Source organism: Ahaetulla prasina, chromosome 9 (genome assembly GCF_028640845.1).
Source record: "Ahaetulla prasina isolate Xishuangbanna chromosome 9, ASM2864084v1, whole genome shotgun sequence".
Lineage (NCBI taxonomy): Eukaryota > Metazoa > Chordata > Lepidosauria > Squamata > Colubridae > Ahaetulla > Ahaetulla prasina.
Window position 1 is genome coordinate 10256091 of NC_080547.1, and position 27965 is coordinate 10284055.

General features: G+C 47.1%; 1 protein-coding gene across 2 annotated transcripts; it reads right to left on the minus strand.

The window, feature by feature from the left end:
* Positions 1–455: 455 nt before the first annotated feature.
* Positions 456–27925, minus strand: TTC12 (tetratricopeptide repeat domain 12). 2 transcript variants are annotated; one of them, XM_058194858.1, is made up of 21 exons: positions 27840–27925; positions 26899–27053; positions 23267–23297; positions 22258–22335; positions 21030–21151; positions 20831–20890; positions 20118–20189; positions 18716–18776; positions 17604–17792; positions 17312–17381; positions 14621–14709; positions 13117–13285; positions 11138–11230; positions 10908–10971; positions 8747–8881; positions 6673–6777; positions 5707–5775; positions 5088–5189; positions 3795–3894; positions 1425–1650; positions 456–700 (listed from the first exon to the last, which is right to left on the minus strand). In XM_058194858.1, exons 1-21 carry the CDS (start codon positions 27889–27891, stop codon positions 625–627), a joined length of 2118 nt encoding a protein of 705 aa, XP_058050841.1. In that variant the 5' UTR covers positions 27892–27925; the 3' UTR covers positions 456–624. The 2 variants fall into 2 exon arrangements, with proteins under 2 accessions (XP_058050841.1, XP_058050840.1); XM_058194857.1 differs by having other exon boundaries at positions 20070–20189.
* Between the last annotated feature and the right edge of the window lie 40 nt (positions 27926–27965).

A 27965-nucleotide genomic window follows, 5' to 3' on the forward strand; every position in this document is an offset into this window, starting at 1 on the left:
GATGGCAATTTTGCTCCTTGCAAACCTCCGTGCACTTCAAGCCGTACTTCCTGTGAAGTGGAGTAGATTAGCACACTCATGCGCTGCTCCCAGGAAGAGATAATGACATACAATTTCGCATCTGCTCATCGTGGCATAATGGCCGTCTCAAAGAGTCAAGGAGGGAGAAGGGAAGAATCTCTTTCAAATCAAGTTAAGATTCTCCTCCTCTTTCTCTCTCTTGCTCTCCTGCCTAGGTGGGTGGGTGATTGCACCGCCACCTGATTAGGAAGGCACCACAGCAGAATAACAGAGTCGGAAGAGACTCTCGATTAACAGATTAACAGAGTCGGAAGGGACTAAAAGAAAATAAGACTCGGTCTTGTTTTCTGAGAAACACGGTACCTGGATAAGGAATTGGTTCCTAGAATTGCCGCTGCAATTTTAAAAACAGAGGAAAACCACTTTAGTCCAGGCACTGTTCCAAGTGGTTTATTAACCTTGATGTGTATTTTTATGACCTTCTCTCTCGCCCGCTGCCTCGCCCCGCTTTTAATCCTCTTTATTGTAAAAAAAATGAAGCGCATTTCCAACCCGGGACGGGGGCTGGGCACAGAATCCCTCTCTGGACCATCTGCTGGCATCTTAAAGGCCTGGCATTTTGCTGATGGAAGCACTCAGGGCCGCCATTCCGTTCAGCTCCCGCAACCGGCTGGTGTGCCTGCAAAGATGGCAGAGAGAGAGAGAGAGCAAAACCAGATCAGAGATGCTGGTGGGACAGAGCCGAAGGCAGCAGCTTCAAAAAGAAAGTTCTGTGCAGATTTACTGGCAAGCAGAAGAGGGCAGAGGACATTTCTACCCCTTCTATCTATCCCAGAAGAATCAGGATGACAACATGGGATGTATTTCAGCCTGAGGGGAGGACTTCATTTCCCCCCTCAGATTTGGTGACTTCATCTTCTAAGAACCGTTGCTGTGGAACCTGCCCTCCTTGAAGCAAAACTTCACTTTTTCTGGGCATCCTTAGGTAGTATTTCTCTTTCCAAATACATTAAAGTAGAGGACTCCAAAACCTTGGCAACTTTAAGACTTGTGGACTTCAACTCCCAGAGTTCCTCAGCCAGCATAAGTCTTAAAGTTGCCAAGGTTGGAGACCAGGGGTAAAATCCAGCAGGTTCTGGAGAACTGACAAATACCACCTCTGGTTGGTCCCAGAGTGGGGTGGGAATGGAGATTTTGCAATATCCTTCCACCAGGAGTGGGGAGGGAATGGGGATTTTGCAGTATCCTTCCCCTGCCACGCCCACCAAGCCACGCCCATGCAGAGAACCCCTTGCTAAAATTTTTGAAGCCCACCCCTGGACTTGAGTTCATCAATAAAGGTTTCTCAGAAACCCAAAGGGATGGGGACAATTCCTGGCCAGCCCACTCAGGAGAAGACATGCCTGGCATCAGCGGTGCAGAGCTTCCCTAGAGCTATGGCTGCGTTCTTTTGTGCCAAGGGCCTTTGGGCACCGCGAGTGGTGGCTCTCAGGAGGATCCTGACCACGTCCGTGTCGAGCAACATGGTGGCCGTTCCAGGCACCTCCAGGCATTTCTCCAGGCAGAAAGCAGCGTTCCCTGCCACCACCTCGTTCGGGCAGGACAGAAGCTTCAGCAACAGGCTGCATTCTGCGGAAGAGACCAGAAACAGGCTGGGATAAGATCCGGGGAAGAGCGAAGGGTTACAATGGAAGGTTAATTCCCTCAGTGCCAAAGGGATTTGTGGAAAGGCAAGATAGCAGGAGGAACGGCTCAGTTCTCTAGATGGGGAGGGGAGAGGCCATGCCAATTAAACTCTCCATCCGAGAAGAGAAGACCTTCGAACCAACCGACAGGGAGGTCAGCAACCTCCAGAAGCACCCAGGAAATGAGGTTGCAAGATGAGGAGAGGGCCAGGGTGGCACCAGGACTAAAAAGGAATAAAGGTTTTGGCTGGAGGACACAGCCGCCACAGGTTTCCAGAAAGAGTCCTCTTGTTGGTTTATTCGTGTCAGAAGCATCACAATTAAAACAAGGCACGCTCTACAATGTAATATTTAAAATATAAAAATACAAGATCACAATAAGTGCAACTTAAACAATCTTGCCCAGAAACCAGCAACAATAATTGCGTTCTGTCGGGCTACCATGAAGTCCTGAAGTGTACACTGATCAGGACACAAAGAGAGCAGGCGCACATATGTGGTGTTGTCTGCATGTCACCACAATTGCAAAGGGCATAAGCCACCGGATAGCCCCATGTGTTCAGGGTGTCTCTGGAGGGTCTATGACAACTCACCATGGCCAACTCAATGTGGGACAACTTGCTGCGGGACAAGAATTACACTAATATCAAAGAAATTGGTGCAATAGAATCATTAAAGAGAGAGGACAAAAGGAGGGACAGAATGAAATGTGAATGGCAAAAATTAAAATAATGTTTATTTAATGAAAATAATTCAATAGAATTGTTAAATTGTCCTGCAGTGAGTTGGCCATGGCAAGTTGTCCCATTCCCGTCTTTGTATCTTATTGGACTGGCTTGAATTTTTAAAATTTTTAATTGATTTTATGGGTTTTAAATTTATTAGTTTTACAGGGTTGATATTGTATTTTAAATGGTGGCCAATTGAATAAGTTTTTTATTGTTTGTTTTTAGCATTGTATGTGTTTTTTTTGTATTTTTGTATTTTACTGTGGCTGTAAACCGCCCTGAGTCCTTTGGGAGAAGGGCGGTATACAAATTAAAATCTTCTTCTTCTTCTTCTTATTATTATTATTGTACCCATGAGTCCTCTTGCCAGGAGAAAGGGGGTGGGTGGGTTTCCTTCAAAAGGAGGAGCAAAATCCAAGGACTTTCCCCCTTTTTCTCCCTCTGTAATTTGAAGCTCCTGCTTTAACAAAAATTGAGCAATCCTGCTCACTCTCCAAGAACATCTGAGCAGGACAGATTCCCTAAAGTTGCCCCAACTTACAATAAGCGCTTTTTTCTCTTAACAACACAATTCATCTCTAACCTACACAATCCGTGTTTTACAACAGCAGGCAAGTTTGGTAGCTGAATCGTGGAGCGTAAAAATTCCCAGGGCTGGGAGCGCTGGAACTGCATGGTGTACAAAGTTTAAAATAAAACGTATATTTGATTTTTGCAATTTAGTCTTCTTGTGGAGCCCAACTGAGAAAAACTGCTCTAAAGGAAGGAGATGCCTTTTGGCCAGTCAGTCCTATTTCTCTAAGCAGGCTGGAACTGGGAAGATGCTTCAAAGGGATACAGCAGGCTGGAGAATTCTGGGAGTTGAAGTCCACAAGTCTTAAAGCTGCCAAGTTTGAAGATTTCTGGAATACAGGATGGCCTCTCCTCTTTCAAGGTGGGGAAGCTTCTGCCCCATAAATCTGGTTTTTTTTTAAAAAAGAGAGGGACGTAATAATGTAGAGCACGGGTCTCCAACCTTGGCAACGTTAAGACTTGTGGACTTCAACTCCCAGAGTTCCTCAGCCAGCTTTGCTGGCTGAGGAACTCTGGGAGTTGAAGTCCACAAGCCTTAACGTTGCCAAGGTTGGAGACCCCTGATCCAGAGGCCACCATATCACTTGGCTTCTCTGGCCACCTGTGGTGGTTGCCTTAGGTTTGTTTCTCAACCTTACCAACTTTCAGAGGGGTAGGACTTCAACTCCCAGAATTCCCCAACCTGGGGAATTCTGGGATTTGAAGTCCAACCCCATTAAAAGTTGCCAAGTTTTTTTTAAAAAAACAAAACACTTCCTTAGATCGAGCCAAAGGCAATAGCACTTACTTTTATCCTGTTTCACAATCTGCATCCGAGCCAGCCGGCTACTCTTGGCACAAGTGGCAAGGACCTTCATGGCATAATCGGTGGTGGTTTGCCCGCCAGCCTAGATCGAAGACAGGGAAAGACCCCTCCCATCAAAAGCAGAGACCTGACTCCAGATACCCTCTGCCAGGGGTATCCAAACGTGGCGACTTTAAAGACTTGTGGATGTCAACTCCCAGAATTCTCCAGCCAGAATTCTCCAGCAAAGCTGGCTGAGGAATTCTGGGAGTTGATGTCCACAAGTCTTAAAGTGGCCAAGTTTGGACACCCCTGCCCTATGCTGTAAAAACAAGAACAGGGAAGGCTTTGCGTTTTAGGCCTCTGGAGACCTTTTTATGTTGCATCTGTAGGGAGGGAAGAAGCTAGAACACGAGGGCTTGGCCAGGAGAAAGATCGGCTTCGTGAGTTGAGACCTACCCAAGGCCTGAAGCTTTGCAAGTATTCCGGTGCTCGGGTGGGGAAACGAGTTAATGCTAGGTAGGGATCAAGTCAGTGCTTCTCAACCTGGGCTGCTTGAAGATGTCAGAACCTGCTGAAACCCACCTCTGCTACATACCATTTAAAAGAGGCAACCCAAAAGCCAAAAAACGAAGCAAAAAGACCAAAACACCTCTTCACCAGCAATCGACAGCCAGGTGAGCAGAGGTTAATATCAAGATTAATATTAGGCCAACAATCAAGCAATAAACAAGAGGTTAACAAGAAGAAAATAACACGCCGACAGGGCAAACAACTGAATATAAACAGAAGGTAACCCTGCTCCCTTCGAGTACTGATGATATTCCCTAGTTGGGTCATGAAATGTCTGAAAGGAAACAACCAAGCACAGAGCATCAAGGACCCCACAGGTGTCCTCCTCCTCCTCCTCCACTCTGCAACCCCCTCCCTCCCTTCGAACACTGATGCTATTCCCTAGTTGGGTCGTGAAATGTTTCAAGGCAACAACCCAACTCGGAGAGCACCAAGGACCCCATAGAAAGGCTCAGCCAGATGCTCCTCCTGTTTGATTCTGCAGAATTTAGCTGAAAAGATGGATCACGGCAGGGGAGTGGAAGAGCTGGAATCTGCAATGTGCAACCGTCTAACCCCAGGGAAGGTGGGAGCCAAGCCGGCTGGGCCTTCATGCTCTATCCTTCTGGCATGGCGCAGGGCGGAGCTGTCTGCTCACAGGAGCATTGGGCTTGAGCGTTGCAAGGCCACTGGGACGGAAACAATGGCTCCAAAATAGGCGATAGCCACCGGATGGAAAATTACCTTCAGAAACCGGATCATTTTCCTCACCACGTTTTGTCTCACAGCTTCTTCCAGAGCCTTCGGACTTGCCGGCAGGATGTGATTCAAAAGCCCCACGGCTCTCTTAAAAGGAAAATAAAAGAGAAATGGGGCACCGCAGGGAGGGAACGTGGCCGTGTCACGTTTGCTTGTCTAGTGTCAGGACTGGCTGGCTGGTTACGCCAGGAATCAGCTCTCTGCAATCTGGCTTTTTCCAGGGTCCAAGGAACAGGGAGCACAACCGTGGGAGCCTAAGGCCTACCCTATTCCATTATATGAGGGGCTGCCCCAAAGAAGAAGGAGTCAAACTATTCTCCAAAGCACCAGGGGGCAGGACAAGAAACAGCGGACGGAAACTGATCAAGGTGAGAAGCAACCTGGGATTAAGGAGAAACTTCCTAACAGTGAGGACAATTAACCAGTGGAACAGCTTGCCACCAGAAGTCGTGGGTGCTTCATCACTGGAGGTTTTTAAAAAGAGACAGGATGGCCAGCTGTCTGGAATTGTATAGGGTTTCCTGCTTCAGCAGGGGGTTGAGCTAGAAGACCTCCAAGGTCCCTTCCAACTCTCTTATTCTAGGTCCTGTGGTCTAACACTCACTGTGATGATCCTCCCATCCGGGCTGCTGAAGAGAGACATGCACATGTCACAGATTTCCTCGGCCAGTTCCTGAAACAACCGTCAGGATTAGAATGCCAGTGTGCAAAGACAGCAGAAGGGCAGCTTCATTAAGGCCCCGGAGGGCAAACCCAGAACCAGGGGCCTTCCTTGGACAGAAGGACAAAAGCCTGGGCTGAGACCTGCTCTGATCCAAAGCATTTCAGGGGTGAAATGCTCCTGGTTCAGAACGGATCACCTGATCTGATAGCGGTTTGGAGAACCGGTAGCAAAAATCCCTGCCCCACCTCCCATGCCCAGCTGAGCAATCATCAAGAAATTATTTTTTTTTACTTTTAAAAGCATTTTTTCCTTGAAAAAAATGCTTTTAAAAGTTAAAAAAAAAGCCTCTGATGATCGCACGGCTCAGCTGGGATCGTCAGAGTCTTTTAAAAGCATTTTTTCTACAACCTCTTCGGCCAAAGAGGTTGCAGAAAAAATGCTTTTAAAAGGCTCCTCTGGCGATCCCAGCTGAGTTGCCTGATCGTCAGAGGCTTTTTTTTTTCTTTTAAAGGCAAAAAATTAATGCTTTTAAAAGAAAGCAAAATCCCCTGACGATCGGGCAACCCAGCTAGGATCGTCAGAGCATTTTAAAAGCATTTTTTTCTACAACCTCTTCGGCCGAAGACGTTGTAGAAAAAATGCTTTTAAAAGTAAAAAAGAAAACCAAAGATGGCCACACCCACCCAGTCACATTATACCCCCCCCCACCAAGCCACGCCCACAGAACCGGTAGGAACAAATTTTACATTTCTCCACTGCCCTGGATCCATCCAGGTCAACAAGCTCCTCCCAGCTCATAGTTCCTTAAAGGATTGACAGATAGAACTTGTCCCAGAGAAGACGTAGATCACAGAGGAGAAATTCAGATGTTCCGAGACCAGAAAGAGATGCGGATTTATAAATCACCTCAACGACTGAGTTGGGTTCCAGGGAGAGGTTCATCATCAGGCCTAAGATTGCGTACAAACACTCGGGATATCTGGCGACGCTGTTTTCGTTCCAGCATTGGTTCTACGGAAGCAGGAAACAAAACCTCGTTACAAAATCAGCCAGTTCCATGGATGCTCCAAAATTGATTGGTTCCCTCCTGCTCTACCACCCCTTGCACATCTCCTGTATCTTCATCCCTTGGTAGCATCCTCTTATCAAAGACATCTCACTGAGAAGATTCTCTCCCAGGGAAGGCCAAGGTCATTATGGTAAAGAAGCAATATCCAGCTTGGCCTGGATTTGGGTCTCTTTCTTAAGTGTCAGGCCAGCCTCAAACCTGATCTCTTAGGAAAGAAAGACCCTCGACTCCATTCGGTTGAAGTGATAGGTTCTTGTGCTAAAAAATGTTGGTTGCAATAGAGTCAGGCTAAATGTCCCGTGCTCAAAAGATACAGAAAATTTCCCTGCATCCCAGCTCTGCCTTCAGGACCTGTCTATCTTCAGCCGATAAGAGTCCACCTAGGTGTTTTGAGAACAATGAGATGTTTACGGTAATTCCCATTCTTTCTCAGGGTGTGTGGCCTCCGGTGATGGCACAAACCGGTTCTGAGCTCTCCTGCTCTTTGTCAAGCTGTCATTTTCTCCCTCCCAATATCCCATCACGAACCCATGCAGGTTGATGGCCCATTTGATCCCCACCCCTATGTCCCCCTCCTCTCTTTTAGCCTTTGATGGCAGCACACACCACCAAGGCGCCCAGCCAAAGACACTCCAGAAATTCTGGAGACGGCCGGCCAGTAAATTGTTGAGGAACAGACTAACTTGTTAGCCCAATCAAAGCCACTCTAAGGTTCTACCTTATTTCTAGGTTCTACCATATTGCAAGACCTAAAATGGACAGCTAACATCAAAAACATCATCAAAAAAGCACAACAAAGAATGTTCTTTCTGTGCCAACTCAGAAAGCTCAAACTGCCCAAGGAGCTGCTGATCCAGTTCCACAGAGGAATGATTGAGTCTGTCATCTGCACCTCTAGAACTGTCTGGTTTGGTTCTGCAACCCAACAAGACAGACACAGACTTCAGAGGATCGTTAGAATTGCAGAAAAAACAATGGCTACCAACCTGCCTTCCATTGAGGACCTGTATACTGCATGAATCAAAAAGAGGGCTGTGAAAATATCTACAGACTCCTCGCATCCTGGACATAAACTGTTTCAACTCCTACCCTCAAAATGACGCTATAGAGCACATCAGAACAACTAGACACAAGAACAGTTTCTTCCCGAAGGCCATCACTCTGCTCAACAAATAATTCCCTCAACACTGTCAAACTATTTACTAAATCTGCACCACTATTAATCTTCTCATCGTTCCCATCACCCATCTCCTTCCACTTATGACTGTAACTTTGTTGCTTGTGTCCTTACGATTTATACTGATATTGATTGTTTCCTGATTGCTTATTTGTAGCCTATGACAATTATTAAGTGCTGTACCTTAGAATTCTTGATGAATGTATCTTTTCTTTTATGTACTCCAAGAGCCTTTGCACCAAAGACAAATTCCTTGTGTGTCCAATCACACTCGGCCAATAAAGAATTCTATTCCATTCCATTCCATTCCATTCCATTTCATATTTTCTATTCTATTCTATTCTATTCTATTCTATTCTATTCTATTCTATTCTATTCTATTCTATTCTATTCTATTCATTCCAGTCCAGTCCATTCTACTCTACTCTACTCTATTCTAATTTGTTGGCCCAACAGCCTGACTGAAATCAAAGCCACTCTAAAGTTCATAACAGCAAAGCAAAACCACCAAGAGGATGGATGTGCTTAGAAATGGTCCAGGTGGCTACAAACAGCCACTTCTGCTTTATGGCAAAAAAAAGAAAGAAAGAAAAGAAGCTATGACTCAGGAAGTTTTATCTCTCAGTGGAGCTTCCTACCTCCCACAGGATAATGGAGCAGAAAGGAGGCAGGGCATGAAAGAAAGGAGCAGCTGAACGGACCATAAATTGGCAGCAGCAAATGGCAAGACCTACCACGAAGCTCAAGCAAGCTTGCCAGCATTCCTGATTTTCAGACATCTGTATCCGGATGACCAGGTCTGAGCAGAGATCTCCCATGATGGCAATGCAGCGGCTAAGCACGGTCTCGTTCGGGGCCTTGGAAGAGCTCTTGAGATAAAAGAAGGACAGCTTAGGTTAGGGCACCCCAATAAGACCTCATGGATCTACTTTTCTAGAGCAGGGGTCTCCAACCTTGACCACTTTAAGACTTGTGGACTTCAACTCCCAGAGACCCCAGTTCTAGAGTGTTCAGAAATTGTTCGTGCTTAGAGAAGAGTCAGTTTCTCTCGGGCGGTGCTGAGAAAAACAAACCCAATAAAACAAAATGAAATGAAAGATAAATAGGGGAATATTATAAGCAACTGTGGTCTCTTTGCAGATGATGTAAAACTATTCAACACTACTGACAATGCGGCTATACCACAAAAAGACCTTGACTGTGTGTCGGAATGGTCAAAAATTTGGCAACTCCAAATCTCAACCAACAAATGCTCTGTCTTACACATTGGCAAAAAAATAAAAAAATCAGAACACAAAATAAAGGCTGGACGGATACATCCTAACAGATGACCCTCACTCTGTCAAAGACCTTGGAGTACTCATCTCAAATGATCTAAGTGCCAGAGCTCACTGTAACAGCATCGCTAAAAAAAGCATTAAGAGTTGTTATCCTAATCTTGTGCAGTTTCTTTTCTAGTAATATTGAACTGCAAACTAGGGCATACAAAAAATTGCCAGAACAAAAAATTGCCAGGCCAATTCTCGAACACAGTTCATCTGTCTGGAACCCGCACTGCATATCAATTAATACAATTGAACGGGTCCAGAGATATTTCACAAGAAGGGTTCTCCACTCCTCTGCTTACAACAAAATACCTTATGCCACCAGACTCGGAATTTTGGGCTTAGACAACTTAGAACTTCGCCATCTTCGGTCTGACCTAAGCATAATACATAAAATCATCTGCTACAATGTCCTACCAGCCAATGAATATTTCAGCTTCAACCAAAACAATACTAAAGCACACAATAGATACAAACTCATGGTAAACCGATCGAAACTTCAGCAACAGAGTGGTCAACGCCTGGAATGCACTACCTGGCTCTGTGGTTTCTTCCCCAAATCCTTAAAATTTTTAAACTAAGACTGTGTACTGTTGACCTCACCCCATTCCTAAGAGGTCTGTAAGGGGCGTGCATAAGTGCACCTACATGCCTACCGTCCCTGTCCTAATGTTTTTCTTTTATTCGTATCCTTTACATGTGTTTATAATTATGTTTACACTTGTATCTGTCGTAAAATACATGCTTGATTAAATAAATAAATAAATAAATAAATAAATAAATAAATAAATAAATAAATAAATAAATAAATAAATAAATAAATAAATAAATAAATAAATAAATAAATAAATGGAAGAAGGATAGGGAGAGCCTTCAGGAGCTCAAAGCAGACTTTGAAATGGATTCTGAGCCGTTTCTTGGAGAAAGAAACCCGAAGGCATGAAAATCTTCTGTAAATCATCCGTAACACCCAGGCTTGGTAAAATTAGACACGGGGCTAAAATCATACTTCTGAAAGACTCAGAAAGAGTGAAAGAGTCCTATTTACAAACTCAACTCCTGCCGAAGGAGGTGGGCTAAGAAGAAGGCTGCTCCAGGTGATTCAAGATGGGGAAAGGGATGGGTGACAACCATTACTAACATCCTTCTAACCCATCATTGCAATTCTGGGATTGAAGCAGGGGTGAAATCCAGCAGGTTCTGACAGGTTCTGGAGAACCGGTAGCGGAAATTTTGAGCAGTTTGGAGAACTGGCAAATACCACCTCTGGCTGGCCCCAGAGTGGGGTGGGAATGGAGATTTTGCAGTATCCTTCCCCTGCCACGCCCACCAAGCCACGCCCACCAAGCCACGCCCACAGAACCGGTCGTAAAAAAAACTGGATTTCACCACTGGATCGAAGGGTGGTCCAGGAAGCACCTAAACTTCCTGTTATCCTTTTTCATAAAACCTACGTCTACTCTTAGTGCTGGGTCCTGCCAGCCTGGTTCCTTGGGCTATCAGTGAATCAATGCCAGGAGACAGCACCCAGGTGAACAAATTTCAGGGAGAAGAAAACCGGTTTGCTTACCAGCAACTGAATAAAGATCGGCAAAGTCTCAGTGGACAGTTTAATCCGGCATTGGATTTTGAAGCTGTAACCAAAGCAAGACGGAGAGTTAAGACTGTTGAGTTCTGGTCTTCAAGAGACAGATGTGGCCATCCAAGATTTAAATCTAGCTTTTTTATAATTTTATACCCAAATCAGGATTCTATTAAGCCTCAAACCTGGACCCAGTGGAGCTGAAGAATGCCACTCACTTTTCTTCCAGGATTAAATGGGTCAGCAAATTCATAGCGCTGGCAGCTCTGCTATCGGCAACTTTAACTAAGGATATCAACGTCTGTAGCCACCTGAAAAAGAGAAACCATGTCCTCTGCGGTCCACAAGAGATCCACAATTCCAATAAACCGGTCAGAGTAAAATTTAAGGAAAGTTATCAGATGGTCAGTAGGCAGAAAACTTTGCACCAGGGAGCGAAAGCTTTGTAGTGTCCCATGAATTCTGCTGAATACAATTTGGGTTGTATTGACAGAAACAGGAAGACCAGCACTTTAGGGAGCCCTAAGTCGGAGCAGAAATTGTAGAAAACAACTCAAGCATTTTTTTTGGGTGGGGGGGCCCAGGGGAAGAAGCAGAATAGCTCTGATGCCTGCCCAGTGATGCCAACTGCCTTTTAAGGATGCCGCTTTAAAGTAGAAGTCTTAAGTAGAACATATAAAAGAATACAACTATTAAATGGGAATAGAATTAAATTAAAATGGGAGTAGAAAAAAAAGGGGGGGGAAGAGAGTGAAAATTTGATAAAAGATTAAAATTGGGTGTGAAGGGTAGATTAGATTTATAAAGTAAGAAGGAAATTAAAAATGAGAGAAAAAATATTGACGAAAGAATGTTAAGATGTGTTGGAGAAGAAACAAATTTGGTTCGAACATGTACCTGACCGATATTCTGTTCAGAAAAGATGCATTGTATTTTTATTGTTTGTGTGTAAAAAATAAAAAAAAACTTGACCAAAAAAAAAAAAGAAAAAAAGAAAGAAAGGATGCCGCCTGGGGAATTTGAGAGGGGTGTGTTAAGAGAGTAACAATTCACTGGGCTTCATAGATAAATGATATCAGCTGCAGAGTTTTCCACAGAACTGGGCAAAAGGAGACTGACTCATGGAAATACTTGCTGGCAGCGTTAGAAACAACCCCTGTCTTTAAAAAAAGAGACACAACACCCCCACCCCCCCCCACAAACCTTGATGATATAACCTAATCATTGCATAACATCCTCTTCTTCATCAGAAAATATGCCTTCAACAACCTTTTTTTCCAAAGGACAATATTTCAGCGGGTAGAAAAGGAGGGTCCTTAGAATTATCCTAATTTCCATGATGTGGAGAGATTCTTGCTAACTTAGAACGATATTTAAAAAAGCATTATAGAAGCTCTAAATCAGGAGCTTGGCAACTTTAAAACCTATAGACTTCGACTCCCAGAATTCCCCAGCCAGCCATGCTTAGACCTTTCAATCAAGGTCTTCTAAGTCTCTGTCAGCTCTACTACTCTCTACCGTGGGAATGTCCAACCTTGGCAAGTTTAAGACCAATGGGCTTCAACGCCCAGAATCCCCCAGCCAGGTAGAGGGTATCTTCCAGCTTTCTATTTAGAGCAGGAGTGTCCAGTCTTGGTAATCCAGAACTAAGGAGAAATTTCCTGACACTGAGAACCATTCACCAGGGGAACAACTTGCCTCCAGAAGTTGTGGGTGCTCCAACGCTGGGAGTTTTTAAGAAGATGTTGGACAACCATTTGCCTGACATGGTATAGGGTTTCTTGCCTGAGCAGGGGGTTGGACTAGAAGACCTCCAGGGTCCCTTCCAACCCTGTTATTCTATTCTGTTCTGTTCCATTCCATTTTTCCTTTTCCTTCCTTTCCTTTCTTCCTTTCTCCTCTCCTCTCCTTCTCCATTTCCCTTTCCTTTCCTTTCCTTTTTCCTTTCCTTTCCTTTCCTTTTTCCTTTCCTTTCCTTTCCTTTCCTTCCCTTTCCTTCCCTTTCCTTTCCTTTCCTTCTTCCTTCCCTTCCCTTCCCTTCCCAACCTACTGGGGCTCTGTTCATATCCCAGCCAGCCAGCAAGAGCCTCAGTAAGCTTCTGAGGTGTTCGAGGGCTTCAGCAGAAAGTCCCAGTTGGGGCGCAGGGTGTGGGGGGGTGGGGGTGGGTCAGCGGCGTCGTAACCCTGTGCCGTTTACTTGGTGGTGTTCAGATGCCTGATTAAGAGGATCCTCCCGTGCTCCGTCTCGGCGTAAAGCGACAGCAGAGCCACGCACTGTTCCTGGACTTTGGGTGCCTCCGAGCACAGCAAAGCGGGAAGCTGAGCGTTGACACTGGGGTGGGTTAGAAGCAGCCGCTGGTTCTCCTCTGGGGTGAGAAGGAAGCAAAGCCAGGAGGGAGGCTCAGCCAGAGGGCTACACCAACCTCTCCACCAGTCCTCCTCCTAACGCCCTCTGCCTTCCCCAAACCGTGCAAGCGCCGGAACGTCCTTTCGTGCCCCAGTGAAGAGATCCGTCTGTCTCCAGGAGCGACGGCGAAAGAAGGAACATTCTGTCTGCAGAATCTAAACCTCTGACTTTCCTCACCCCTCCGAAGGGCAAATGATGTCTCACGCACCGACGGGAAAAGCAAGCCACGTCTCAACGGAGTGACACCTTTCAAGCGTCATTGGAGAAATGTGGATTAAGGCAAATGTGAGCATCTGCACGCCCAAGGAACGAAGCTACGTCTCCTTGATCCAACCGACCTCCTTCCCTCCAGATTGCTGGTGCCTTTGGAATGTCTAAGGGGACCTGCCTTCCAGGAAGACCAGATGCCACGAATGGCTTTCCCACGCAGCTGCCAGAAAGACCCTGGATCTTGGTCAGGGCAAATAAAATCTTTGTGTGGTTTTTTTCATTTTTTAAAAATTTTATTTATGGTTCCCCTCACCCCCCTTCAATATATTTAGTGAACACAGTACATTATCTGGCTCAATTTGCTCTATACAAAATACTGGTAGCAATAATAGCATTATCTAAATATACATAATTCTAGTCTTTTTTTTCTTTTTGCTTCTAAGATTTACATATACCTTCTAATTATGATGTATATTATACACTATATAATTGCCAGAATGTTGAAAAGAGTCCAAGGACCGACAGGCAAACCGGCAGTGGCAGCAACAAGAGGCTCCGCCCATCCGCCTGGACATCTCTGCACGTGCGCAGAAGCGACGCCCACCTGTGTGCGCGCACCCACGCCTGCGAGCAAACCGGTAGCAACCGAAATCAAAACCCACTACTGAAACAGATTGACAGAGTTGGACGGGACCTTGCAGGTCATCTGGTCCAACCCCCTTGCCCAAGCAGGAGACCCTACATCTACCTCTACCTAGGATCAAACTCACAACCTCCTGATTGTGAGGCGAGAGCTCCACCTCTAGGCCACCGGATCTTGACCCTACACACACGGGCCAAGTTGTGAAGCCTCCAGGAGCTATTGTAGATAATGGTAGGCTGAAGGAGAGCGATTTGCCACCCACATAAGCTTGCTACCAATGCTGCCTGTGCCACAAAGACCTTTGATCTGCCATTCTGTCGGTCAATCGTGTATCTCAGCATGACTTGTGCCCCAAAGAGCTGCCCTCCTCCCTGAAAAGATGGACGGAGTCAAAATTAGCACACACACACACCCTGGGAGGAATGAACGGGTGCAGATTACCGTTCCCTTTGCAGACGGCTTGCCAGAGGAGAAGCAGGGAGCAAGCCAGCTCCAGTTCCACAGGAGAGTTGATCTTGGCGCTGAGAACCCTGGAGAAGAAAGGTGGAGGGTTAAACCACGGTTAAAAGGGCGGGCCGGCTCCCTGCTGCGGAACTGCTCGTCTTCCCAGGATAACAAAATGCAGGCTGTGCGGATCTGGCCTCTAATTGGGGCGCTTTGAAAGAACCTTTCAGTAACGCAAGAGACAAAGCCGGGGTGCTTGGCAGACAAAAACAAAACGCTGCCAACCCTGGCCCCAAGATTCACTCTTCATGGCAAAAATCTTCCCTCCCAAGGAAGCCTTAGGCACTAGCAGTAGCCCTTAGATTTATATACCGCTTCATACTGCTTTTACAGCCCTCTCTAAGCGGTTTACACAGTCAGCCTCTTGCCCCCCAGCAATCTGAATTCTCCTTTTACTGACTTTGGAAGGATGAAAGGCTGAGTCAACCCTGAGCCAGTCAGGATCGAACTGCTGGCAGTTGGCAGAGTTAACCTGCAATATTGCTTTCTAACTACTGCGCACCATGGATGGATGGATAGATGGATGGAAGGAAAGAAGGAAGGAAGGAAGGAAGGAAGGAAGGAAGGAAGGAAGGAAGGAAGGAAGGAATAGCAATAGCAATAGCAATAATAGCAATAGCAATAGCACTTAGACTTATACACCGCTTCACAGTGCTTTACAGCCCTCTCTAAGTGGTTTACAGAGTCAGCCTCTTGCCCCCAGCAATCGGGGTCCTCATTTTACCCACCTCGAAAGGATGGAAGGCTGAGTCAACCATGAGCTGGAATGGATGGATGGGAAAAGAAGGGGGAAAAAAGGAAGGAAGGAAAGTAGCTATAGCACTTAGACTTATATACCGCTTCACGGTGCTTTTACAGCCCTCTCTAAGCGGTTTACAGAGTCAACCTCTTGCCCCCAACAATCTGGGTCCTCATTTTACCCACCTCGAAAGGATGGAAGGCTGAGTCAACCATGAGCAGGTCAGGATCGAACTGCTGGCAATTGGCAGAGTTAACCTGCAATATTGCTTTCTAACTATTGCGCACCATAGAAGGAAGGAAGGAAGGAAGGAAGGAAGGAAGGAAGGAAGGAAGGAAGGAAGGAAGGAAGGAAGGAAGGAAGGAAGGAAGGAAGGAAAGAAGAGCAACAGTCTTATATACCCCTTCACAGTGCTTCATAGCCCTCTCTAAGTGGTTTACAGAGTCAGCATATTTGTTCCCTTTTACGCACCTCGGAAGGATGGAAGGCCGAGTCAACCTTGAGCCTGGTGAGACTCAAACTGCCAAATTGCAGGCAGCCGGTGATCAGCAGAAGAAGCCTGCAAGTACTGCACTCCCACCACTGAGCCACCGCGGCTCAAGATTAAAATAATGGCATGAACGGTGCCGGATTACACTATTATGGGCAAGCTGAGCATTTGCCAGCAAAGATGTGGGAAAGGAGGATTTCTCTTGCCAGTTTCAAATAAATAACCTTCCCCTCCCATGCGCAAAAGAAAAGCGCATGGGAAATATGGGAAAGATATTTTTCTTCCAGAAGGAGGCTTGGAGTAGGAAAATATTTCTCCAGCATAGCAGTTCTCCCCTGGGGTTTTTAAAAGAGTGATGTGGGTCACCCCATAGAGAGAGAGAGAGAGAGAAAGAAAACACACAGGCTCATTCCTTAGCTTGGCCTGAAGTTGTCCCAGGTGGTTCATGAACTTTGCTGGTGGGACTCAGGATGCCCTCGGAGATGGACTAAGAGGGGGATTTTCAAACTTCTGAACTGACTGCCCCAAACAATCTAGGATCTGTGATGTCCAGAGTGCTTCCCTTGCTGGCCTGGCCAGCTCAAAAAGCTGGACAGCGCCTGAAGCTCAGTATAATTCTTCTGCCGTGGCAGAGAGTCATGGCTGCATCTCACCTACCCAGGCTTCATGAGCTGACAGGCTGACATTCGAAGGGGGTGGGTGAGTGGGCGGGTGAGAGAGAAAGATTGGGGATGGGAGCCCAGCTGAACCTTGTGAGAAGCTTCAGCCAGCCAAGGTCAACTATGGATAGGCAGAGCTGGGAACGGAAGGCCTGGTTCCTAAACCAGATATCAGTCTTCCAATAATTGAGGGGCTGCCACAGAGAGGAGGAAGGGGGTCAAGCTATTTTCCAAGGCACCCGAAGGCCAGACAAGGAATAATGGATGGAAACTGAACAAGGAGAGATGCAACCTGGAAATAAGGAGGAATTGGCACGTGATGACAAAAAGCTTAGCCATTACTGGTGTAGGGTCTCCTGCTTGCGGGGGAGGGGGGGTTAGACTAGATGACTACAAGGTCCCTTCCAGCTCTGTTAATCTGTAATCTGTAAACAATATACAAGCACCTGACTGGACATTGGCAGATAACTGGGAGGAAAGGGAAGAGGGAACTTTCCTTTGCGTTGTTTGCACGGGAAAACCTCAGATCCAGCTTACGCTACTCCTGTGACCGTTTAAGCTTCAGGAAAGTGTACTTTTGGCCAAACCAATGGCCAGGAGCCTTTCTCTGCCGGATGGCTGAGTGGGACGGGTGGCTCAGAGGCCGATCAGCCCTGCTGCATCTCACAGAACCGGTTCTGCTTCCTGCCCATCGTCTGCCGCTGTGCCCCCAGACTCCTCTTCCTGACGGGAGCACCTACCGTTCTATGACCTCGTTGTCGCTGATGATGCTGAAACCATCGTTCGTCCTAAACAAAGTTTGCTCGGTGCCTGCAACGGAGATTCAGACAGAGACAGAAGGCCTTCAGAGGGAAGCAAGCGTCCGGCTAGCGGCTGAAATTCAGTGTGAAAAGTTGAGGGTGGAGCATTTCCTGGTGTCCGGGTAAGATCCTTGTTTTCGGGCCCTTGGTAAAAGGGACTGCCGGTAACCCTTGCGAGACCCTGGGAAAATGGGGGCCCAGTCTGGGGCTGCTTCTTCTCCGGGGCACTCACAGGTTTGAACCAGGTCGGTCAGAAGCCGTATGCCTCCTGCGTAATAGAGAGCGTCCTGATCTGGCGTGCTGAGTTTCTGGAGCATCTCGTTCACGGCAACGGCGGTCGGTTTCCCAGACTTGAGATCCTCTGACGCTCCCTCTTCCTCCTGGAGTCTTTTCTCCTCCAGGTCTATTTCATCGATGCAATCTGGCGGCGGGAAAAGGTAGAATCGACGGGGGGGGGGGGGAAGGGGAAAAAACGTGGGAGGAAATGAACCGAGGTTAATGACGTGATCCTGACTTGAAGCAACCCAGGGAGGACAATTGCCGGTTCTGTTATTTGGGAAGTCCGTTTGGTCTTTCGGTGATTAGCCGGACAAGGGCCAGTGGCAGGGGTGAAATGCTCCCGGTTCGGACGGGATCGGCCAATCCGGTAGCGATGGCGGCGGGTGCTTCGGAGAACTGGTAGCCAAAATCCCTCCCCACCCATGCTCAGCTGAGCCATGCGATCGTCAGAGCCTTTTTTTAAAAAAAAATTTAAAAGCATTTTTTTAACAACCTCTTCGGCCAAAGAGGTTGTAAAAAAAATGCTTTTAAAGGGCTAAAACAAGGCTCTGACGATCCCAGCTGAGGTGCCTGATCATCAGAGGCTTTTTTTTTTACTTTTAAAAGCATTTTTTAAAAGGTAAAAAAGCTGAAGCCTGCTAGGCAAAAAATGGAGAGGTGGGCTGTTTGTTTGAGAGAGAGAGAGAGAGAGAGAGAGAAAGAAAGAAAGAAAGAAAGAAAGAAAGAAAGAAAGAAAGAAAGAAAGAAAGAAGGAGGGAGGGAGGGAGGGAGGAAAAAGGAGAGGAAGGAAGGACTACGAAACCTGGCACTAGACGCAGCTTCAGAGGATAATCCAGGGCTGGAAGGCACCTGGAGGTCATCTAGCCCAACCCTGCTCCAGCAGGACATTGTTAGTGAGTTTCTGTCTTTTGATCCCCCAGTCACATGGTTACATAGCCACGCCCACCCAGTCACATGACCCCCCCACCAAGCCACGCCCACCAAGCCACGCCCGCAGAACCGGTAGGGAAAAAAAATGTGTATTTTTCACCAAGCGGGGTGAGGCGGAGAGACCGGGCGCCTGACCTTTGCACAGCTTCTCCTTCCGAGGATCGATTTCTAAAATCTTCAGGTAGCACTCTCTGGCCTGGAAGCAGGAGGGAGAAACATGAAAAAGATGCAGGGAGAGAACAATCCAGGAAAGGCTGAAACGGCAAAACTGACTACTCTGATTAAGGAAGAGCTTTTGTTTCCGCACGGAAACGGCTCCTGGATTTCGTGCTGGATGCGGAAAAAAGAATGTAGCTTTGACTTTGGGTTTTACAACTCAGACCAGGGTCTTCAACCTTGGCCACTTTAAAACTTGTGGACTTCAACTCCCAGCTTTGCTGGCTGAGGAATTCTGGGAGTTGAAGTCCACAAGTCTTGAAGACCTCTGGATTAGATGGGTAGATCTTTATAGAAGTGACTTGTCTCTATTATTATGGAAAAAGAAAAAATGGTGACCTGAAGTTTTATTTTACTGCAAGAGAGAGAGAGAGAGAGAATCGGAAGTCAATGCTTTTTTTCCTTCCCGTCCCCACTTCCCTTTCCTCTCCGTCCTTAATGTTCCTTTATTTACTTTTGTAGTTTGTAATACTTAATCATTGAATAAAAACACGTTTGAAAAAGGCAAGAAAAGGCTTGGCCCCAGGGCTGGCACAAGAGACAAATGCATCTCCCCTCTTGCTGAAATCCAAACTCCGGGTCTCACAATTTACTCCCCCCAGGAAAATCCTACAAATGCAGGTTTTTCTGAGCGCCCACAACCAGCTAAGACTCAACCATTCTCTCTCGGGGGTTTGGCTCACCAGAAGTTTAAGATTAAAGGGTTTGCTAACAGTTTACTCAACACACCAGGGGCAAAGGCATCTGACCTACCAATTCTGAGCCTGATTTTTTGAGGACTACCTTCTTGAGGTACCTATTTGGTCTCCTTGTTTTTGTTTCTCGATAACAACCCAGACCCATTCTGCAGCTCTAAGACCGATGGAGTCCCAGTTGCCCATGAATAAACTTACATTCACACAATACAGGTAGTCCTCAACTTACAACCGTTTGTACAGCAACTGTTCAAAGTGACAACAGCACTGAAAAAGGTACTTATACTCATGCTTGTGGCTGTCGCAGCATCCCTGTGGCCATGTGATCAAAGTTAAGGCCCCGAGGTCTTGGGATTTCCGTCTGTGACCTTCCCTACCAGCAAAGTCAATGGGGGAAGCCAGATTCTCTTAATGACCAGGTTTCACTTAACAACTGCAGTGATTCGTTTAACCACCGTGCCAAAACAAAAAAAGAGAGAGAGACAGACAGACAGAGAGAGAGAGAGAAAAGGTCGTATGGCTCACTTAACAATCTCCTTGCTTAGCAATGAAATTTCTGGTCGTATGTCGAGGACTACCTGCCATAACTTGGTGCAGCGCAGACTCTGAGCCCGGCGAGGTCTCACCTGATGGAAGTCCTTCTTGGCCAGGTATGCCTTTCCCATATGGAAGAGTGCCTTGGTGCATTTCTCATCGCACTGCGTTAAAGAGAACCACTTAGCAAAATTCACACATGGCCATGTCCCTGATTAAGGGCTACTAAAAGGGTATCAGGGATCTTGTTGGCTGGTGGGTGGGGGTGTTAGAAATATTAAGATGGGGGCTACAGTTGCATGGCTGAAGCCGAGCAATGCATGTGTGGAAAAAGGTGCTATGGCGAGTTGGCCGTAGGAAATTGTCCATGACAAGTTGACCATGACAAGTTGGCTGTGGTGAGCTGGCCACGGTGAGTTGGCCATGACAAGTTGTCCATGGTGAGTTGGCCACAGCAAGTTGTCCATGACAGGTTGGCCATGGAGAGTTGGCCATGATAGGTTGGCCATGGTGAGTTGACCACAGCAAGATGACTGTGGCAAGTTGTCCCATTCTGACACCTCCTGCGGACACCTTTCAATGGTAGCAGCGGGTTACTGAAAACCGAAAGTGTTTCAGCCCTTTGAGAAAATTACTATTTATTTTATATTGTCTAGCATCAGACCATACAGGCCAAAACCAATTCAGGCCATTGCCAATTGCTGTTTTGACAAGATGCCACCTTGCCAGTCAGAGCCCAGATCTTTCCCTGGGCTGATTCTGCCCCTCTCACAGAGGGCAGGGAATGAAAGCAGGCAACCCTTACCCTCAACGCCCAGCTGCAGTCGTAAATGGCTTTCTCGTACTTCCGCAACTTGATGTAGGCCTGATGCAAAAATAAAATAAGGACGTTAAGTGGACGTGGTGCTGTGCCCTTCAAAATGTCATCCGTTCCGCCTGGGCTTTCCTGGCAGGATGCCAAGACCCCAAGACCCCTTGAAACGGAGGCGGGCGGGCACACTGACCTGGGCTCGGTTGGTGTACAAGGCGAGCATGTCCTTCTGCTTCTTCAGGCCTTCCGTGTAGTTTTGCACAGCCGAAGCGTAGTCCCCTTGGCTGAAGGCGTCGTTCCCCTTCTCTTTCAGGGCTGCGGGAAAGCGGAATAACCAAAGGCATCTTTTTAAAAAAGTCACGTTATTGCAGTGAGAATGGGCTTGGCTTGGAGATGGGAAAGTTGGAGGGGAGCATGAAAAGGCTTGGGACAACTCGCTCCAGGACAATTCAACCACTCAGCATAATTATGTAAAATAATTAAAATGTTATTTTTCACATTTCATTTTGTCTCTCCTTTGGTATAATGATACCAGGGGTGAAATGCTCCCAGTTCGGACCGGATCGCCCAATCCGGTAGTGATGGCGGTAGGTGGTTCGGAGAACTGGTAGCATAAATCCCTGCCCCCCACTCCATGCCCAGCTGAGCTGCGCGATCATCAGAGGGTTGGTTTTTTTTTTTTTACTTTTAAAAGCATTTTTTCTTCGGCCAAAAAAAATGCTTTTAAAAGTAAAAAAAAAAAAGCCACTGATGATCACGCGGCTCAGCTGGGATCATCAGAGCCTTTTAAAAGCATTTTTTCTATAAACTCATCAGCTGAAGAAGTTGTAGAAAAAATGCTTTTAAAAGTAAAAAAAAAAAAGCCACTGATGATCACGCGGCTCAGCTGGGATCATCAGAGCCTTTTAAAAGCATTTTTTCTATAAACTCATCAGCTGAAGAAGTTGTAGAAAAAGTGCTTTTAAAAGTTAAAAAAAAAAGTTGGCCACGCCCACCCAGTCACATTACCCCCCCAAGCCACGGCCACAGAACCAGTAGTAACAAATTTTACATTTCATCGCTGAACAATACTACGACGCTATTTTTTTTTTTCCAGTATAAGAGTAAACTTTGGTCCGGCGGCGACTTGGCGCGTTGGCTGCAAGTTGTCGTATGCTCCAAGAGCCGTCAATTTCTGCCGGTGGTTGTTGAAGCATAAGAGCCTCTGACTGCTGTCGGTGGAGCTTCAACGATGCTCTGAGATCAAGCGAGGGAGCCTGGATGGTTCACCAAGCTGCCGGAGGCTCAAATTGCCCCACGAAAGCTTTGGCAGGAGCTGAGATCCGTGGGGGGGGGGGGAAGGAGTCAAGGGCCAGGATGATTGTTTCTATCCAGGAGCTCCGGCTGCTTCTGCCGAAGCCCAGTCTGACCCTCACCCTCACCGTTTGCGGAGGCTTCGTTTCCTTTCCTCCTCCTGGCTCGCTCCTGGGCATCTTTCTCTAAAACCGCCAGGAAACTCTCTAGAAGTCAGCAAAGCAAAGATAGAAATTCAATCCGAAGGGAAGAGGACGCTTGAAGAAAGAAAGTCAAATGACGGAGCAAAGCCAATTTGGAGTGGAAAGCTACAAAGGCCGTTTCATTAAGGGGGGCAGCCGATTAGAACGGGAGTCCGAAGCCTCTACATACAGAGAGAGACAGAACGCAGAGCCAGAGCTCAGCCGCTGCTCTGGAAGAGAAAAAAGAAAAGGAAAAAAAAAAGAGCAACATTTCTAAGAGAGACGAACCCTCTAATTTCTGGCTAATGGAGTGATTAATATACCCTGAATTATACCTTCCAGCCAACGAAGGACGCAAGGTAATTAATGTACTTAGGAGCTCAGGGGACCCAGTTCTGATTTTAAAGGCGAAAAGAAGACCGTTTTTTTCTTTTTGCATAACTGCAAAGAGTTATGCAAGAGGCCAAGGAAGGTCCAAGGAAGGACAGGAGCAGTGGTGGGATTCAGCCACTTTGCACCACTTCGGGAGAACCGGTTGTTAACTTTCTGAGCAGTTTGGCGAACTGGTTGTTGGAAGAAATCATTAGGGCAGAGAACCGGTTGTTAAATTATTTGAATCCCACCACTGGACAGGAGGCTCTTCTCCCACCCACCCCTGTACCACAAGGAGGGTCCTGGGCCTTGGAGGAAGCCCAGGGAATCCACCACAGGCAGGAAGCTCCCTCCATGCAGAAGGGCCGGCAGGGACCCCAGGGGCTTCCCGAAGACCATGGGCTGCCTGATTCATTCTGAAGGCCGGCAATGGCTGATGCTTTCCCTCCATGCCGCCTCCCAGCAGAGAAGGAGAAGGAGAAGAAGACGGAGAGGAGCCTCTCTTGAGCGTCGTCGGTTCACAAGGTCTGGGAAGAGATTGGCTTATAGGACAGGCAGGCAGGCACTCCAATTCCAAACACACCTGCCGTCGTTTCCTCTTGACTTGACAATCCCTAGAAGGATGGGAAGGAAAGCCGAAAGTCAGCTGGAGGCTGTGGGAAGGAAGGACGGGAGGGAGGGAGATGTGGAAGGGAGGGAAGGGAAGGAAGGAGGGAGGGAGGGAGAGAGGGAGGAAGGAAGATGTGGAAGGGAGGAAGAAAGAAAGGAGGGAGGGAGGGAGATGATACCTCTCACCGACCCGTGCTCTCTCACAGAGAGGGACTCCTCAGGGTGCCGTCTGCTAGACAGTGTCGTTTGGCGACACCCAGGGGAAGGGCCTTCTTTGTGGGGGCTCCCACCCTCTGGAACGAACTCCCCCCAGGACTTCGTCAACTTCCGGACCTCCAGACCTTCCATGAGCTTAAAACATATCTATTCATCTGCGCAGGACTGGATTAGATTTTAAATTTATATGGGTTTTAATGGGTTTATTATTTATACTGTTTTTTTTAATTATTTGGCTGTGTAGAATAAGTTTTTTAATTGATATTTTATTCTGTATTTATATGTACCTTTTTATTTGCCTGTGAACCGCCCTGAGTCCCTTGGGAGATAGGGTGGTATACAAATACGATAAATAAATAAAAAAATAAATAAAAATAAATAAGGGAAAGAAGGAAAGAAGAAGAAAGGAAGGAGGGAAATGTAGAAGGGAGGAAAGGAGGGAGGGAGGGACATGTGGAAGGGAAGGAAGGAAAGAAGGAAGATAGGAAGGAGGGAGATGTGGAAGGGAGGAAGGAAGGAAGAAAGGAAGGAAGAGAGGGGGGAGAGAGGAAGATGTGGAAGGGAGGGAGGGAAGGGTCAGGTTCAATTATTTCACTAATCAGACCACTTAATTATCTTCCTAGGTGACCACTGAAGAAGGCCCGCAGGTCTGGTGGCTAGACCAGAAGCCCCAGACCAAAAACCCAGGGCAGGAGGAGGAGGAAGAGGAGGAGGTGAGGGGAAGCCACTTGGTGCTCAAAGCAAGTTCGGGGACGTCTCCACGAAGACCCCACCCCCACCCCACTCCCCCGAAGTTGAGCGGAGCCTGAAGGAGACTTTGCCTTATTCTGCATGACAAAAACGTTAAGTGAGAAAAATGAACCAGGCTCATTTTTCAGAGCCACTTAAAAAACGCCACCGCACAATAACACACACCTCAAAAAGTGTTTCCAAAGCTGTCAAAGTTAATTTCAGTCAATAACCTTAAAAATCCACAAAGGTGGAAATGAAAACAAACCAAAGGCCCCGATCATTCTGGGCGCAGGACAGAAAAATCAATGTGGTCCAAGGTTCTGCCGACATTTCAATTGGGCAAATGGCAGCTGTGGGTGGATGGCATTAATAGCAGACCAATTTATACTTTGTAGGAGAACCTTTCCTGGCACAAAGAGATTTTTTTGGGGGGGGAAGAGAACCTTTCCTCCCCCACAAAAAAAATCTCTTTGTGCCAGAAATTTTATAGGGTCAATTCTGAACAGGCTCCTACGCGTAGAGAAATAGAACAAGTTACACAAATGGACTAAAGTTACCATCTGATTAATTCATCTAAAGAACTGAATATTTTGCCTTTTGTCTTTCTACACACCACATTTTAATATGATAACCTAACTGGGTGTCACAGAATAACAAAACGAGGAAAGAAATCTTTTAAAATAACTAAGGTAACTAAGGTTAAATAAAACATGTTTGGATGACTCGGACTAATTGTGTGTGACATTGATAAGATACAATCCAAACAGACAGTCAGGGGGGTCTTTGAGGGGTCTGCGTCCATCCCAGAATTTTTCAGAACGTCCTCCCTTCCCAGCTATAATTCTTCTGATAGCAATAGCCCTTAGACTTATATACCGCTTCACAGTGCTTTTACAGCCCTCTCTAAGACGGTTTACAGAGCCAGCATATTGCCCCCAACAATCTGGGTCCTCATTTGACCCATCTCGGAAGGATGGAAGGCTGAATCAACCTTGAGCCAGGGAGATTCGAACTGCTGGCAGTGGGTAGAATTAGCCTGAAATACTTCATTGTATCCACTGCACCACCATGGCAAGAAGGAAGGAACGAAGGAAGGAAGGAAGGAACGAAGGAAGGAAGGAAGGAAGGAAGGAAGGAAGGAAGGAAGGAAGGAAGGAAGGAAGGAAGGAATAGCAATAGGACTCTAGACTTATATTCCACTTTACAGTGCTTTTACAGCCCACTCTAAGCTGTTTACAGAACCAGCCTCTTGCCCCCCAACCATCTGGGTCCTCATTTTACCCACCTGGGAAGGATGGAAGGCTGAGTCAACCCTGAGCCAGTGAGATTTGAACTACCAAACTGCAGGCAGCCGGTGATCAGCAGAAGTAGCCTGCAGTCCTGCACTCTAACCACTGTGCCACACTGCAGATCATACTTGCAACGTGGATGGAAAAAGATTTCCGCTGGATCCCACAGAAAGTTATTTTTCAAATCCAGCTTTGGGTTGGGGAGGGGAACACGTATTTATTTAAGCTGCAACTTTTTCTCAGCTACTCTACAGATACAGATTAACAGAGTTGGAAGGGACCTTGCAGGTCATCTAGTCCAACCCCCCCCACACCCAAGCATTGAGCCCAACATTTTGGTTGCTAAGCGAGGCATTTGTTAAGCGGGTTTTGCCCCGTTTTGCGACCTTTCCTGCCCCAGTGAGCAAGAAAAGCGAATCGCCGCAGTTGTGAAGATAGTGAACCGGTTGTTGTTAAATAAATCTGGCTTCCCCCTGGACTTCGCTTGTCAGGAAGGTCACAAAAGGGGACCACGGGAGCCGAGGGACACTGTGACCGTCATAAATATGAGTCGGTTGCCAAGCACCTGAATTTTGACCAGGTGATCCTGGGGATGCCACAAGGGCCATGTTTTTTCAGTGCTGTTATTTATTTATTTATTTATTTATTTATTTATTTATTTATTTATTTATTTATTTATTTATTTATTTATTTATTGTTTATATTTATATACCGCCCTATCTCCCAAAGGACTCAGGGTGGTTTACAGGCATTTAAAAGCAATAAATAAAATTCTAAAAACAATTAAAAAACTTATTCAAAAGCCTAATAATTAAAAATATAAAAAATTAAAACCCAAGTTAAAACCCACAAACTAAAAACTAACTCAGCCCTGCGCAGTTAAATAGGTATGTTTTAAGCTCGCGGCGGAAGGTCCGAAGGTCCGGAAGCTGACAAAGTCCTGGGGGCAGTTCATTCCAGAGGGTGGGAGCCCCCACAGAGAAGGCCCTTCTCCTGGGCGTCGCCAGACGACATTGCCTCGCTGATGGCACCCTGAGGAGTCCCTCTCTGTGAGAGCACACGGGTCGGTGGGAGGTATTCGGTAGCAGTAGGCGGTCCCGTAGGTAACCCGGCCCTATGCCATGGAGCGCTTTAAACTTATAACTTTGAACGGTCACTAAATGAACCGTTGTATATTGGGGGCTAGCTGCATTTCTTCTTTCAACAGCCAGCTTCTGCATAGATGCTTTTGGACCCTGAACTGTGCATGTAACCCTTTTAGCAGCCTCAGGAAGAGTCGCTCCTTCCCTTAAGCTCCTAAAATGGCTTAGAATTACCCTCTTTAATTGTTGAAAACTCCCTGTTCTGTTCTGGAAGGGCCAAGGATTACCGGCGAGGGCTGCTTGTTGATGACCGTCCTGTCCACTTTCGGCTTCGGCTTCTTTCCGTCCTTGTCCGAAATGGACCGGAATCTCTTCTCCGTATCCGCCGTGGCTTTTTCCTGGACGGCGGGATCTGTGGACTTCAGGCCTTCAACCAAGGCAGCTAAGAAAGGCGGGTTTTTAAAAGGCAAAGAGGGTCATTTCGAAACGGGAAAAAACAACAACAATATGGGACCAATCCAGGAGTTCTAAGCCCTGGGAACCTTTGCCAGAGGAGGTCAAAAAATCAAGAGGGCTGCTGCAATTGAAACCCAGCGCTCTTGATCATTGGGGGCTTCATTGATGCCCGGGGGCTTCAAATACCCCCCCCACAAATACCCCTTCAACTGACCCTCAGCTGAGGTCAACACCATGCAATGGGGGGTGGGGGGGAGCAGAAGGGAAAAATGGACCACTGGGTGATCTCCCTGAAATGGAAGAGGACTTCTGAAGCGAAAATGAAATCTGAAGGCCCCGAGGATCAGAAAAGAGCCAGGGGGTGGGGCAGCAATCCAACCAGAGACCCTTCCCCTCTAATCTGGCCCCCCAACCAACAAGGGGCTTCTCCTCTCTCCTTGCAAAGAAGGACCCCGGCAGACACCGCCACCGCTGGGCTGGGGGGGTCCTGGGAGTTGAAGTCCGCCAGGCTCAAAGTTGCCAAGCTTGGAGACCCCTGTCCTAGGGAGACCCCTGGCCCATGGGGGGGGGAGCTGCTGCAGAAATGCCACAAACCAGGAAACCCAGGTCAGATTTTTTGGGGGATTTTTGGGGGATTTTTGGGGGATTTTTGGGGGATTTTTGGGGGTTTTTGGGGGATCTCGTCAAGAGACCCTCCCAAGCAGAGAGCCTGCCCTGGAGGGACCCCCGTGTCTCCCCCCCCCCCTTTTACCCAGGACCAAGCCGGGCTCACCGACTTCGTCCACCTCCCGCAGGAAGCCCTGCAGCTCCCGCTCCTCCGCCATCCTCGCTCCGCCGGGGCTGAGCTGCACCGGTTGCAGAGCCGAAGCGCTTCCCGGCAAAAGTCCGCGGGAGCGTC